Source organism: Cucumis sativus, chromosome 2 (genome assembly GCF_000004075.3).
Source record: "Cucumis sativus cultivar 9930 chromosome 2, Cucumber_9930_V3, whole genome shotgun sequence".
Taxonomy (NCBI): Eukaryota; Viridiplantae; Streptophyta; class Magnoliopsida; order Cucurbitales; family Cucurbitaceae; genus Cucumis; species Cucumis sativus.
Window position 1 is genome coordinate 809,045 of NC_026656.2, and position 14,994 is coordinate 824,038.

At 35.0% G+C, this 14,994-nt stretch overlaps 3 protein-coding genes across 6 annotated transcripts; all 3 read left to right on the forward strand.

Moving 5' to 3' along the window:
- Positions 1 to 1,049: 1,049 nt before the first annotated feature.
- On the forward strand, positions 1,050 to 4,243 carry LOC101209852 (rac-like GTP-binding protein ARAC7). 3 transcript variants are annotated; one of them, XM_011650347.2, is made up of 8 exons: positions 1,050 to 1,474; positions 2,242 to 2,329; positions 2,457 to 2,566; positions 3,144 to 3,207; positions 3,320 to 3,384; positions 3,479 to 3,544; positions 3,695 to 3,801; positions 3,882 to 4,243. In XM_011650347.2, exons 1-8 carry the CDS (start codon positions 1,376 to 1,378, stop codon positions 3,913 to 3,915), a joined length of 633 nt encoding a protein of 210 aa, XP_011648649.1. In that variant the 5' UTR covers positions 1,050 to 1,375; the 3' UTR covers positions 3,916 to 4,243. The 3 variants fall into 3 exon arrangements, with proteins under 3 accessions (XP_011648649.1, XP_004139348.1, XP_011648650.1); XM_004139300.3 differs by having other exon boundaries at positions 1,052 to 1,474; positions 3,885 to 4,243; XM_011650348.2 differs by lacking the exon at positions 1,050 to 1,474 and adding an exon at positions 1,495 to 1,646.
- An 836-nt stretch (positions 4,244 to 5,079) lies between these two features.
- On the forward strand, positions 5,080 to 8,002 carry LOC101209606 (cyclin-dependent kinase F-1). The gene is made up of 2 exons (XM_004139299.3): positions 5,080 to 5,774; positions 6,230 to 8,002. Exons 1-2 carry the CDS (start codon positions 5,268 to 5,270, stop codon positions 7,169 to 7,171), a joined length of 1,449 nt encoding a protein of 482 aa, XP_004139347.1. The 5' UTR covers positions 5,080 to 5,267; the 3' UTR covers positions 7,172 to 8,002.
- Positions 8,003 to 9,251: 1,249 nt separating this feature from the next.
- LOC101211978 (protein tesmin/TSO1-like CXC 5) lies at positions 9,252 to 14,198 on the forward strand. Of its 2 annotated transcripts, none has more exons than XM_011650349.2 (8): positions 9,252 to 9,952; positions 10,336 to 10,443; positions 10,927 to 11,104; positions 11,553 to 11,912; positions 12,074 to 12,174; positions 12,240 to 12,334; positions 12,493 to 12,906; positions 13,441 to 14,198. In XM_011650349.2, exons 1-8 carry the CDS (start codon positions 9,666 to 9,668, stop codon positions 13,665 to 13,667), a joined length of 1,770 nt encoding a protein of 589 aa, XP_011648651.1. In that variant the 5' UTR covers positions 9,252 to 9,665; the 3' UTR covers positions 13,668 to 14,198. The 2 variants fall into 2 exon arrangements, with proteins under 2 accessions (XP_011648651.1, XP_011648652.1); XM_011650350.2 differs by having other exon boundaries at positions 9,253 to 9,952; positions 12,077 to 12,174.
- The last annotated feature ends 796 nt before the right edge of the window (positions 14,199 to 14,994 follow it).

The following is a 14,994-nucleotide window of genomic DNA, read 5'->3' on the forward strand; positions in this document are numbered from 1 at the left end:
AATTCACTAATTAGTTTATTTATTAGATGAAATATTTAAATTAATTTATTTTATAGATATTTTTTTAAATGATATATTTTTAAAATAAATTTACAAATTAATATATTCAAGAAAAGCAGACCACACATATTTTGTTTTTCTTATATATATATAAATAAATACTAGATTATGCCTTTTTTTCATAAAAATTATTATGAATTAATTTTAATATTTAACGTGGGTAAGACCAAATTTCAACATTTTAATAGTGAAATAATTTGTGAAAGAAGAAAGTACGAGAATCAAGGTTAAAAATGTATTTTGCCAATTTTATTTTGAGTTTTGTACTACTTTTTGTCTCTGTATTGTTAAATGTCAAACTAATATATACTACTTGTCCAATATTAATTGTGAAAATACATTCATGTAGTGTTATCGTATGAAAACATTTATTATTTCTATTTAACTAAATTTTATAAAAATTAACTTTGTGAAAGTATTGTATCTGAATAAAATTTGATAATCAGTTAAATTTTGTTTTAAACTAAAAGATTCTTAAAAATATTTATATTATTTGAACGATAGACTACGATAAATTTGGATAAACATACATAATGTCACACTAAAGTGATAAAGGTCCATCATTGATAGTAAGTAAAATTTTGCTATATTTGTAAATAAGTAAGTCAACTTTTGCTAATTTGACAATGTCTTGATTATATATCAATCAGTAACAGTATAATTAATATTTTTAATATTTTTGTAAGTTAAAATAATAACTCTAGGTATTAAATTAATTTTAAAATACAATCAATTTTTTTTTTTTTGTTAAGAAGAACTATATTATAACAAATTTTTGTATAGTTTATAGTAAGATCATATTTGAAAATATTTTGATTAATTTAGTTAATTACCGTACAATTTTCAAAGTATACAATATTTTACAAAACCCAAAGCCAATGGGTTAGAGGGGAAGGTGAGTGAGTGGGAATGATAAATGCAACATTTCAAGAGCTCGAATTGTGTGGTTGGACGCCATTAATGGCTGCAGCGACAGGAACCAGAGGGACCCATCTCACCCATCCATTTCATTCAGCTACCATTCCCACACACAAAAAAGGACTCTCGTTTTGTGCATTCCAAAAACCTTTGTCTCTGAGGTTTGAAATTGAAAACATCTCTCTCGAAAGAAACAAAGAAATTTCAGTAGACTTAAAAGCTACTTTTCACTGTAAATCCAAGTCCCTTTTCCCCATTTCTGCCATCGTTACACTTCGAGTCCTTCTTCCTGCTTTACACCTTTAACCCTTTTTCCCATTTCCTCCAAACCCTTCTAATTCTGATTCTCCAGAGTGAGTTTTGAGGAAATTTGTTTTTCTTTGGTGGGTTTTGGAAGATGAGTGCTTCTAAGTTCATTAAATGCGTTACTGTTGGAGATGGAGCGGTTGGGAAAACTTGTATGCTTATCTGTTACACTAGCAATAAGTTCCCCACTGTGAGGCCTCTTTTATGAAATTCTGTTTTATGTTTTGTTTTAGTTCATTTATTGTCTAGTAATCTGTCAGATTATGAGTTTGTTTTCTACCTTTTTAGATTCATGTTAGTGTTGACACTCTTTGTTCATGGAAGATTTTCTTCCATTTTGTTTGAATGCGAGCTACAAGAATGTAAGTGCATTACACTGAGCTTGAGCAGTTGAAAATGTAGTTCTCCTAAACCCTCTCTCTCTTATCATGGGTGATTTTCTCCGAGACTCTAAGCTTGAACACCTAAAAATGGAGTTTTCTCTCTTTTTTCTGAATTTGAGCTTCAAATCCAAATTTTAGCCATTGAAAATGGACTTCTTGCTCCCCCTCTTTCTGCACACTGATGATTTTCTTAAAAAATGAGCTGCAAGTACATAAAAACTAAACTACAGCAGTTTAAAATGGACTCTCTCTTCTTCTTGATGAGTTTTTTTTTCCATTTTATATGGCCATTTTCTTTAGTAAATGGAACTCTCTCTCTCTTTCTCCCGCTCTCAACATTGGTAGTTTTCTCCCACTTCAATTTCTCTCTTTCTTCAAATATAAGCTGCGACTGCAATTACATAATCATTAAGCTTGAGCAGTTGAAACTGGGCTTTCTCTGTCTCTCTCAACATTGGTGGTTTTCTTCTATTTTTTCTTTCAATATTAGTTGGAACTTGGAAGTACATAAACACTAAGCTTAAGCAGCTGAATCTAGACTTCTCTCTCTCAATACTGGTGGTTTTCTTGGCAGGATTATGTTCCCACAGTGTTTGACAATTTTAGTGCCAATGTATCTGTGGATGGGAACATTGTCAATTTGGGATTATGGGACACTGCAGGTAGTTATGAACCCCTTGAATAAGAAGGGCTTTCTTTATTATTCCATTGATGACGAGTCTAGAGTCAGGATTTTTATCTACTTTACTGAGGTATTATCTAATTTATTATTTGTCATTTGCTTTGAAGGCCAGGAAGATTACAGCAGGCTAAGGCCTTTGAGTTACAGAGGTGCAGATGTGTTTGTTCTAGCTTTCTCATTAATTAGCAGAGCCAGCTATGAAAATATCCTCAAGAAGGTATTGATTTGATAGTTCAGGAACATTGGTATTAGAGTCAGTTTAGCTTATTTTTTGGCAAAATTCAGTAAGCTACGGGCTTAATACAATTTGAAATCTGACACTAAAAGCAACTAATTTTAATAGACAAATGGATCAAAACTGACCGCTAAAATCCACCAAAATGGCCAAAATCAAACTAACTACTATGTTATGGTCCAAACTATCTAAACTAACTAAATAAGGCTACTTTTTTGGTACAAAATTTGGCAGTCCAACAAATGTGGATGTGTGAGAATTTGAATCTCCAACCTTAAGGAATGAAGTACATGCTTATTACTATGCTCATGTTAGTTTCCTCTTCTTTCTAGTTTCAATTTGCTTTCTTACTAGGAATATTATGGTGCATTTTGATGTTTTTAAAATTAGTATGAGATTACAACAGGACTTCTTTGAGGACAAATAGGAGAGATTTATCATCAAACATGTTTTTCTAAACTTTATATTAAAACAAACCAACATGAGAAACGAAGTACTGTATTGCTTTGTTTGATTCGAGTGTAATGTTTAACACTATTGCTTCATTTTTATTTTTCAGTGGATGCCTGAACTGCGTAGATTTGCACCCAATGTTCCCATCATTCTAGTTGGAACGAAGCTCGGTAGGTAGCAAAAGTAATTCATCAATTATTTGATGTTACATTTTGTTTTTATTCACGTCCATTCGTGTAAAATACAAACAATATCGAGAAAATTTATCTCCATTCTGTTTAGATCTCCGTGAGGACCGTCGATATGCTAATGAACAAATGCATTATGATGTCATTACATCTGCTCAGGTTTGCTTTCCCTATTCTTGCTTCTTTTTTCTTCTCCAATGTGAACTATAAAAAGAAGGTCAACTTTGTGAACTTAACATTAACTAACAAGCAGGGTGAGGAGCTGAGAAAACAAATTGGTGCTTCAGCTTACATTGAGTGCAGTGCTAAGACACAGCAGGTAGACAAGACAACATGGAAAGATATTGTAATTTTTGTGAAGATTATAATGTTTCTCTTTTGAAGGCTAGTTTCTAATTAGCTGCATGATTATCCCAAAGCTGTACTTGGATGAACAATATCTAACTGGAGCTTATGGTTGATTATTTAGAATGTCAAAGCTGTATTTGATACTGCCATTAAAGTTGTTCTGCAACCTCCGAGGAGAAGAGAGGTCACGAGGAAGAAAAGGCGGCGAGGATCGGGCTGCTCGTTCTCGTAAGCATCCCAATTATCTGTTGATACTTTTGCATTTACAGAATTGTATAATTATGTCATTGATACATATAAAACCGTAGCAGGAGAATCATTTGTGGAGGTTGTGCTGCATAGAACACGACATGCTGCTACAATACGCAAGTAATCCTATCTCGTGGAGGTGTTATAACTCGTTCCAGTTCGAGCTTGCTCCAACAGCTAATACTCCTCGCTATGTATTTGTTAAATCTGTTCTGTGGTTTCACTAGTTTAATTGTAGTGGTAGAGAAGGGCATGTTAATCTCCATTTTGCACACAACTTGAAAAAAATTGGAGGGAATTGTTCATTCTCTCAAGAACTTAGGGTATATGTTGTAGCCTTTTTGCTGTTATGCTTAAAAAATGCGCTGCCATTCTCAATCTTTTGATTCATTTCTATAATGCACATCGATTCCATATGAAACCCTTGCACGAGACCCTAAGTTGAACTATTTTCTATGGATTCCTTTGCCAGTGGAAGATTTCGCTTTTTCCCTTTAATTAATGGAGGGTTTGGTTTGTTCCACCATTTTTGGACAGAGTGAAAATGAGAGGTTACATCAAATGAGATCTTTCTACAAAAGTAATTTCTTTTTCTCTCTATGTTGAAACTCCCAAATCCATAAAAAAAGAGCTCATGTTTGGTTCAACTGTTTTGAATGTAAAGGGTCCTATTTTGGTTAGCTTTGGGCTTCCTGCGTAATGTATTATCTTGAAAAGTGAATCCGAATAGTTTGTGAAGCGTCCATCTGTCTTGATTCTTGTTGCATCCAATTAAAAAAATTTACGTCACAATTTGAGTTTTCTTACAACAAATTATTTTTTCTTATGTGTAAGAGAAGTGATTCGTTTGAACCTAAATAGTGCTTGTTACAAAAGCGTTTGACTATCTAGGACTCTATATATTCAATTAATTTTTTCTTAAATAGATTAGTGTAAATTTTCTTTTTACTTTAGTTTAGATTATCTTGTGAAATTGGAGTAATGTGAACAAAAACTGGTTGATCAAAGTTTATATATTGATTGTTGAAACTAATTTTAAACTACGAAATAATATACTTTTTGAGTTTTAGTAAAGGGAGTAATTTTAGTTCTTTCAAATATTTACAAATTTATAGCATAGATTGATAGATTGAAATATAGTGTCATTCAACTATTACGAGTTGATCTAGTGATAAAAAGAGAGACGTAGTCTCGACAAAGTGTCAAGTGGTTATGAGTTATTAGGATGTGATTGAAATTATATTAAAGTAAAGAAAAAATGGATATGTGTATTTTAACCTATAAAATAATATCGGCGGCATTGGCAAATGGCATCGTTCGTTCACCGTCCGGTGACTAGTCCTTTTCACAGTCCGGCGAAAAATAACTGTAAACTGTAAAGGAATTTCCATAACCCCTATCTTCAAAAACCCTAGAGCGCACACAATCTCCAAAATCCTTAGGAAATGGAACCTTCATCGGCCAAGAGCTGGAGCATCCACTCTCGGCCAGATATCATCCACAAGTACGAGATCCTCGAGCGCGTCGGATCCGGCGCTTATTCCGATGTCTACCGTGCACGGCGGCTATCCGATGGTGTCATCGTCGCCTTGAAGGAGATCCACGATTATCAGTCGGCGTTCCGCGAAATCGAGGCTCTTCAAATCCTTCAAGGTTCGCCTAATATCGTAGTTTTGCACGAGTACTTTTGGCGGGAGGATGAGGATGCCGTGCTTGTTCTCGAGTTTATGAGAACGGATTTGGCTACCGTTATAGCAGAGGCAAAGAAGATAGGATCGGATGGTGTAGACTCTGGGCGTGGGCTTGCGGTTGGGGAGTTGAAGCGATGGATGATCCAGATTTTGAGTGGTCTTGATGCTTGTCATAGGAATATGATCGTGCATAGGGATTTGAAACCTAGCAATTTGTTGATCTCTGATGATGGCATGCTCAAGCTTGCCGATTTTGGACAGGTAATTCTCTTTTAATCTTCTTTTTCGATTAAGATCTGCATACAATTGCAGTCTGCATATTACATAATCTGTTTAGATGACGAGAAATCAAAGTTAAATGTGGAGATTCTGTACACACTCTGCTTCTCAAAATTAGCTCGTTATTTTGAGGAATCACTGTGAACGACCCATTCAACTCATTAGTTGCAGGTTGGATGCTTCAAAATCTCTGCTTGTAGAATTGTTCAACACAGAATTTTGAGAGAAATAATCTGAAATGAATTTTGATTAAATGTATTATTTATCTGTTCATGTTGAAGGTTTATGTTTTTTTTACCAAGTTCTAGCTCAGATTCATGATACTGAATTTTACTCGATGCTGTTCTCCTATTTCCTTTCATGTTTTGAATTTCTAGGAGTTGAGCTTGATATTGGTTTCGGTGTTCCTAAAAGAATGAGTTTGATGTTGGTTTCAGGCAAGGATACTCATGGATCCTGATTATGTTGAATCGAATGAGATCTCTCAACCATGTGAGATCAACTCTTCAGATCAAGTACCGTCTTCTCAGCCATCTGCAGTTCTTCCTGGAACAGAAAGCTTGGTTCGAGAGGGTAATAGAAATGAAGAGCAAGAAACAATTAGCAAAGAGGAATATTTTAGAGTTTTAGATGAGTTGAAAGCAAAAAATTCAGCAAATGAATTTGACAAAGAAACATGTACTTATGATGGAGATACTTCTTGCTTAGCAACATGTACCACAAGTGATCTTGAAGATGATCCATTTAAAGGTTCATCATATTCTTATGAAATGGAAGGGGGAGTTCCAGCCGATGATGGACACGGTCCTCTCACTTCATGTGTCGGTACTCGCTGGTTCAGAGCCCCTGAATTACTCTATGGCTCTACAAGCTACGGTTTGGAGATCGATTTGTGGTCATTGGGCTGTATTTTTGCAGAACTTTTAACATTGGAACCCCTTTTTCCAGGAACTGCTGATATCGATCAAATGAGCAGAATTTTTGCTACTCTAGGCAACTTGACTGAAGAGTCATGGCCTGGTTGTTCCGAACTTCCTGATTTTCAGATTATATCATTCAACACAATCGAAAAGCCAATTGGTTTAGAAGCACGTCTTCCCAACTGTTCTTCTGATGAAATTTCTATTGTTAAAAGACTTCTTTGTTACAACCCGGCTAATCGTGCAACTGCTATGGAATTGCTACAAGATAAGTATTTCACCGAGGAGCCACTTCCCGTTCCCTTGTCCGAGCTTCACGTTCCTTCGACCAAAAATGTACAGGACGAGGATTCTCCTGCAGGATGGTACGATTACAACGAGTCAGATTCTGATATGGATGAACTCGGCCCATTGAATGTTACCACCAATGCCACTGGTTACTCCATACAATTTGATTGAGCCACAGTGATTCAGGTATTCCTTAATATTTGAAACTATACTTTGTTTCAGTTAGTACTCATTGCTTATAAGGAAAAGCTTCCTTGGTAAACGTTGCATTGTAATCAAGCCATATCTTATCCTACAATGCCATTATCGCTCCCCATACTTGATCTACCAAAAATGCCGGGCCGATCATTCTGATACCTTTCTTGAAGAATGTTGTATCTGAATCCCAATTACACTATTTATTATCCTACGATACCATAATCGCTCTTCAGTCTTCCTACTTAAAACACCAAAAGCTTGGAGAACTCAGATGTTGGAATAGTCATCCCGACGTCCTTCTTGAAGGATGTCTTTGTCTGATAATGTAATTTGTGTATAATTGCACAAACAAAGATGTGAGTTTCCCACCCCTCCCTTTCTTTTCAAGGACCTCAAGTCTTGTTTTTGTGTCTGCCAAACTGGCCGCCCATGACTGTGGCTCCTTGTCTTGTGTTTATGCTTTATGATTTTTCTTGAAAATTGACACATTTTCAAGTTTTTGCTCTATTGTTATTTGTTCCTTTCTTCTTATTCTCAGGTCGAGAGGGTAAGATAATAGCTAAACTCTATGTATGAATCTTGCCCCTCATGTTTTCTTATGTGATCAATCTGTGTAACTTCTTTTTTTACTTCTCAACAAGTACGACAACTAAACGTGGCAGGATTAGATGGTTGTCTTGATAGATTGGTCGAGATTTTCATAAAGTAGGCTTCAAATGTCACGGAAATGAGAAAATAAGTTTTTGCTTGCATGCTAGATTGTTGGAGTTGTACACTAACTGAATAAATTGAGCTTGTTGATTATGTGAATTTTCGTAACTAATAAAGTTTATATGAAGGCATAATGTTGGTTGGAGAATCTCTTTTGAACTATATACATATTTGAGAGGAGAGAGTTTGAAAAAAGTGATTTTAAACATGTTCATATTATCCTTTTACGAATTATACATGTGAAACAAATAGAAGCTAACGAGCAAGTTTTAAACTATTAATTTTACACGATTCTTAGTTTTTGTTTGAAAAACATTTGGTGAGGTTTATAAGTGTATCAATTAAACTTTTAGGTTGTTATAAGTAAACTAATTTAGATCTTTTAATATTGTTTATACTTCATTTGTCACGCTAACAAGATGAAAGATTAGAATCGCAAGAGAATTTGACAAATCTAACAAGCTGAGTTTATTAATATGAACAAATTACTCAATAAATCGTCACAATGTTTGTGGTTATCTTCTAATAACCATTAGATGTAGATTTAAAGATATGCCGGTCTCTAATAATTATTGGATATAAAAGCAACACTTTTATAATTTATCTTCGATACATTTGACAATGCACAATTACTGGCTACATTGTGACGCCTCCTACTGTATAAAAAACGTGCTTCACATCCAACGAGCTATTTAGTTCATACCTCCGACTCCAACTCTATCCAAAATATTATATCATACTCGTGTTAGTGTTGGACAAACACCACACTTAACTCGACTCGACCAAATTTATTTATATTTATTCACATACATGTACGTATATATTTGTATATATTGCCCTATAAATGTAATGAAAATCTTATATGAATTATTTAGATGAAGAAAAGGTTTAAATTTTGAATAAATGAATTAACAAAATTAATAGGCTGTCCAACAGCTTCTGATAGTCTATTTAGCGCCAAATTTGTTTTTATTTTCTTTCTTTATTGAATGGAATCTTGGACTAATTCCCTCTTTTTTCCCTCACATTTTCCCACTTTATTCACCCAATCATATACCCCCACGTGTCCCTGAAGTAATATCTAGCGGGGATATTTCACGTGGCGAAATATTAATGGCTCTTTAATTTGCATGTGGAAAATACTGGATCATTGCTCTCGACAATTTTGTCGAAAATCAATATCCCTCGGAATCTAACGGTTCTAAACCTATTCAAGGCTCGCTTCTATGAATTCGCACCGTTGGATCATATCGAGTTGTTGGTACCGTTAGATTTAACAACAGGTCTTAATCTCACCGTTCAATATTTACAAAATTGAAATTTCAAAATCTAGGAAGAGAGAGGGAGGAAAGAAGAAGAACAAAAGGCCTTTTTCGCTCCTATCCTTCCTCTTTCCTTCGGAGCTCTCTTCAATTCACAGTTTAAAAGAAAAGAAAAGGAAAGAAACCCTAAATAATTCAAATTTTCTTCTCTGGTTTTTAATTTGTCTGTGATTTTTTTACGTGAAGGAGAAGGTTTTTTCTGATTTGGGTTTAGTGTTGTTGAGTTTCGGCGTAATTTGAGCTTCAAAAGCATAATTTTATCTAGTGGTATTTTGATTGGTATTTGGATCCGGAAGTTGGACGATTCTGAAGTTGGTTTGTGAAATTTCATTTTTTTTAATTCAAGGGTTGATTGATTCTTCGAGTTTGATTTTCCTTTTTTACGGAAAATTTGGAATAGTGGCGAGATTATTGAAATTTAGGATTTGAATTTGATGGGGGAAGAAGATTCCGTGGGTGCGTCTCAGAAGAAGGCTCAATCAGATGGTGCAACGTTGAGTAATTCTTCGTCATCGGATATTCCCTCTAAGAAGCTCGCTAGGCAGCTCGATTTCACCGGCTATGGAGGGGCCTCCAATACTCAATCTCATTCAAGCTCGCATTCACAGTCACAGGCTTCATTAGTTGCTCAGAATCTTCCGCAAGCTCAGCCAAAGCCGCAGACGCAGATGGTGGCGGCGTCGATCGCACCTTTGGCGCCTCTTTCGTCAGTACGAGCTGTGTAAGTTTCTACAGTCTCGTTCGCTTAATTTAACGTCCAATCATAGATTAGAATAAGAATCCTTGGCCGTTGGAGCTGTTGACATGGAAGAACAATCCAATTTGTGAATAGGGAACTCATCAAAACGTCTGTCTTTTTTGGATTATGAGATATTGCTTAATTCGACTAATTTCATGTAAAATCCTTTCACTGGACGATTTAGGTTGTGGATTCACTTTAAGATGTACAATTCTATCATTTGAATTTGAAATATGAAACTGTTGTATCTAGAGAGATTTGGCATCACTTAAATTTTCTTAAACGCTATATAGAAATTATTCGGTTAGTAAATTCAGCGTTTAGCCTATCTCATTATTTATGGAGGTTACTTTATTCTTAAATAGGAAACCAGAATCACCAATGTCAAGAGCAAGACCTGCTATTGAAGCTAAAGACAGTACTCCTAAGAAGCAAAAACAGTGTAACTGTAAACATTCGCGATGTCTAAAATTGTAAGTTTATTATCCGTCAAGCTTCTGACAAATTTACAATTTTCTGCTCTACTCAGAAATTTCTGTGATAGACACTGATGACTTGTATAGTAGATGCTCATATACGCTTATGTATGGTAACAATAGTTTTTTGGTTGTTGAGAAAATTTTCCTTATTTAGCTTTTTTTTTCTCTCTACATTTTTCATTGTTTGCTAGTATGTTTCAGGCTTCATCAATACTAATTTTCATTTCTATTATATTTGCAACTTTTGGGGGAACGTTCCGTGGCAAACTATGGCTTTTGGTGAAGGCCATAGCAGATATTATAATTTATAATCTCTTTTGTTGCTTCTTGACTCTTTGTTTTATCATTTCCTCAACGAGAAAATTGACAACTAGAATGAATTATAAAATTATTATGTTTATAAATCATTTGGAATGTATTGCTGAAAATTATCGTTATTTATTAACAAAGAGTAATTTGCCCACCAATTTTGAGCAGGTACTGCGAATGCTTTGCTTCTGGAATATACTGTGATGGTTGCAACTGCATCAATTGTTATAACAATGTTGAGAATGATGCTGCTAGAAGAGAAGCAGTTGAAGCTACATTAGAGCGTAATCCAAATGCATTTCGACCAAAAATTGCGAGCAGCCCTCATGGGATGCGGGACAGCAGGGTATGGCAGTCTTTTAAATAACAACTGCTCAACCTTTTGTGTACATCATACCTCTACCTTTTGTTCACATCATAGCTTGTACTGCAAGTTGCAGACTTTGCAGTTAATTATTTACTTTTCCGACGCAGTGGTTTTACCTTTACTTTTGAGAAATGGCATTATATGGGAATTTTTGTGCAATCCTTCGTCTTGATTGTTTAAAATATTTTATGTATCCAATATAGCCTCAAGTCAAATGACATTATATTATTTGCTTGCCAATCCCCTCCGAACTTTACCATTTAAATTCATTGGAACTTCTAGCTATATATGTAGATAGAACAAGTGGAATTGCAATGAGTATTTACACATAGTATAATTTATAAATGAATGGCATGACATCAAATAGTCGTACATATCTTATGTGGAACTTGTTGATGATATGCCCAATTGTTTTGAATTCATGCAGGAGGAGGCGGGGGAGTTGTTGATGTTGGGTAAGCATAATAAGGGATGCCACTGCAAGAAATCAGGTTGTCTTAAAAAATATTGCGAGTGTTTCCAGGCCAACATTCTCTGTTCGGAAAACTGTAAATGCATGGATTGCAAGAATTTTGAGGGAAGTGAAGAGAGGCAAGCTCTTTTCCATGGAGACCATGGTAGCAACATGACATTCATTCAACAGGCAGCTAATGCTGCCATAACCGGAGCTATTGGCTCCTCTGGCTATGCCTCACCTCCTGTATCCAAGAAAAGAAAAGGTCAAGAACTCTACTTTGGACCAACAGCCAAAGACATATCCGCTCATCGACCAGGGCCATTTCAACAGGTGGACCTAATCATTTACTATAAATATAAGACAACATTAAGTAGAAATTTGGTAGAATCTCTAAGGCAAAAAAAAGATAACTTTATAATGCTTTTCACAAGAAGCTGTGCTAATGGGATTGCTCTTGTACTGATTGCGATGTTTTTGTTTACTCTACTTAGCAGGCAAATCATATTAGAGCCACTGCTCCTCCGCTACCATCCTTCCCTATTGCTGGTGTTGGAAGCCCATCAGTGTTGGGGCCTTCAAAGTTTACATATAGGTATAATCTCTTCATAATTTCAACCATATTCTTGGACTTAGGACTGACGTGTGTAATTGTTGAAGGTCTTTAATGGCAGACATCATTCAATCACAAGATTTGAAGGATCTTTGCTCTGTTTTGGTTGTGCTGTCAAGTGAAGCTGCCAAGACAATTCAAGGTATTATGATTTTATCAGCTCAAGCCTCTCCACCTCTATTTATGTTTTGTTTATTATTTAATTCATAGTACATTGGTTAGGAACTTAGGTCTTTTTAGAAGTTCAGCAAAAAGCTGTTGAATGGACCTTTTGAAAATATCTTCTTTTTCACTATCCAGACCAAACAAGTGCTACAGAAAAGCAATCAGACGGCCAGACAGAAACTTCTGTTGCATCATCCACTCAAGATGGGCAGAAAAAAGATGCATCTGATGAGAAATCTGCAGCCGATGATCGTTCAAGTGCGAACCAGGCTGATAAAATCACCCCCGATGATTCCAATTCAGATGGTGGAGATGTACCAAAGGGGGCGCCTATGTCTCCTGGAACTTTAGCTTTGATGTGCGATGAGCAAGATACGATGCTAATGGCTGCTGCTTCTCCCAATAGACTAATGGGTCCTGGCTGCAGCACCTCTTCACAACTGCCTCATGGACAAGACACATCAGAGATCTATGCCGAGCAGGAGAGGATCGTCCTTACAAAATTTAGGGATTGTCTTAATAGACTCATCACTTTAGGAGAAATAAAAGGTAAGTTTGAATGTCTGTTTTCCCCTTTAATCCTCACACTGCATAAGATAACCAACAAAACAATATGAAGCATCCTGAAAGGCTTAATTTGTCTTGAGCAGGAAACTCCAAAAAGAAATTTCTTGAACTAGTTGCAATATGTTTTTTCCATTCACTAAATATTGTTTGATTTCTTTCTTGAATATTCCTCAAGATCAAACAAGAAAACCTCCCCCACCACCATCACCACACACACTATTTAAACTTTAGATTATGTAGACAGATAGGGTTTTCCTTTGGGATTCAAAATGAATTTTCTTGCAAGTATATAAAGTATTCTCTATCCTATAGAACCTCGATCGATACTGGGTGTTTACGCCGTGGACCCTCTATGAAACTTGCATCATTCTTATTTCTAACTTTGTTCTGCACTCTTATCATGTTCATTTTATTTTATGATAGAATGCAAATATTTTCTTGTGTTTTTCTTTTTCTTCTTTTCTTCTCTCTTTTCCACAGAACTGATGGGTAGTGCTATTTCCTTGTTCATTGCAGAGACAAAATGTTCATCTTTAGCCAGAAGTGAAGTAGGTAACCAAGAACAACAATTTAACAATGGCACTACAAATTCTAAAACCGACACTCAAAGTAATTTGGGCCAACTCAACAATAAAGTCACGAAACCTTCGATTACACCGTCGGTGAAGACATCTCAGACCGTAACTCCAGCAGTCATGACCCTTAGTAACGACCAGCGACAGAAAGTTTTGCCTCTGTCTTGAAACTGATAAACATCAAACAAAAGACTGACAAAAAAATTGGTAAAGAAATATGTAGCTGCTGGCTATCGATCAATGTGATATTTGCCTCCTCGACCCTCATTCCAGGTTGTCCATTCCACACTCTGCTGACCCCTTCAGAGTTGGAAGCTATATTTAGACGAACGAAACGGTTCCACGGATTCCTACATTATTGATGTAAGTTAAATTTTGATGTTGAGTTCCATTCTTGGTCATTATTGATGCTGTGAAATGCAAATCCCCATGTTGCTCTGCTCATATTCTCATTTAGATATGAAATTGAGTTCCCCATCTTAGCTTTGTAATTTTAGTTATTTTTCCTCCTTTTTTGGGAAAGGTGAAGAAGGTTTAGGGTTTGTTCTTTTCATATTTCTAGATGAAAAGAGATGTGGAAATCCTTTGGTAACTTATTTCTAATTTGCCCAATTCTATAGCTAAAGCTAAGATTTGTTGCCTAATCTTTAGTTTCCTTTAGGATTTTTATTTGAATAACAACGGCTCTATCAATCTATATTACACTTTGTACATTATTATTTCGAATTCGATATTCAGTCTTGATAGAAAATATTAAACATTATAATTATAATGGAGATGGAGAGGATCAGTATGAAATACCAAATATTGTAATAAACAGTAAACATGATAACAAGTAGAGATTTAGAGGTTATAATAATTGAAAATATCAATTATTATCGTTGGAGTTTCATAGCCATCTTCACTAATTTCAAGTTGGTGGTCAAATCTACTTTCTTTTCTTTTTTTTTACAAATTTGAACATTAATTGTTTTTTTTACATTGTGAATCCGACCAAAATCTTACATTGGTTAGATAAGATAAGAGAATGATTTTAGGTATATAAGTGAGAGACATCTATATTCATCGGACTATTAGAGATATTTGAGGGGTTGTCCTAATAGACATAAATTTTGACTTTTTTTTTGTCTAATCAAACTGTAAACTTTAAAATTTGTGTCTAATACAGTCACAAACTTTTAATTTTAAACTATAAATGAATAAAACTCTTACATCCATTTGTAAATTAATTTTGATTTAGTAAATTAGTTAATAAAATTATCATGAGTTGTCCTATTGGTAAACGAGTCAATAACTAAGAGGTCTGGTTGGATGCATGGACCACCTATTTAGGAATTAATTAATTTTGATGTAATTTTTAATCGAACTATTATGATAAAAGATAGTAATTTTTAATCGAACTATTATGATAAAAGATAGTTGTAAATATAGTTATTTGATTCAAAATATCAAGATATATAACAGCTTCAAAAAATTGTAAATATAATAAAAGAAA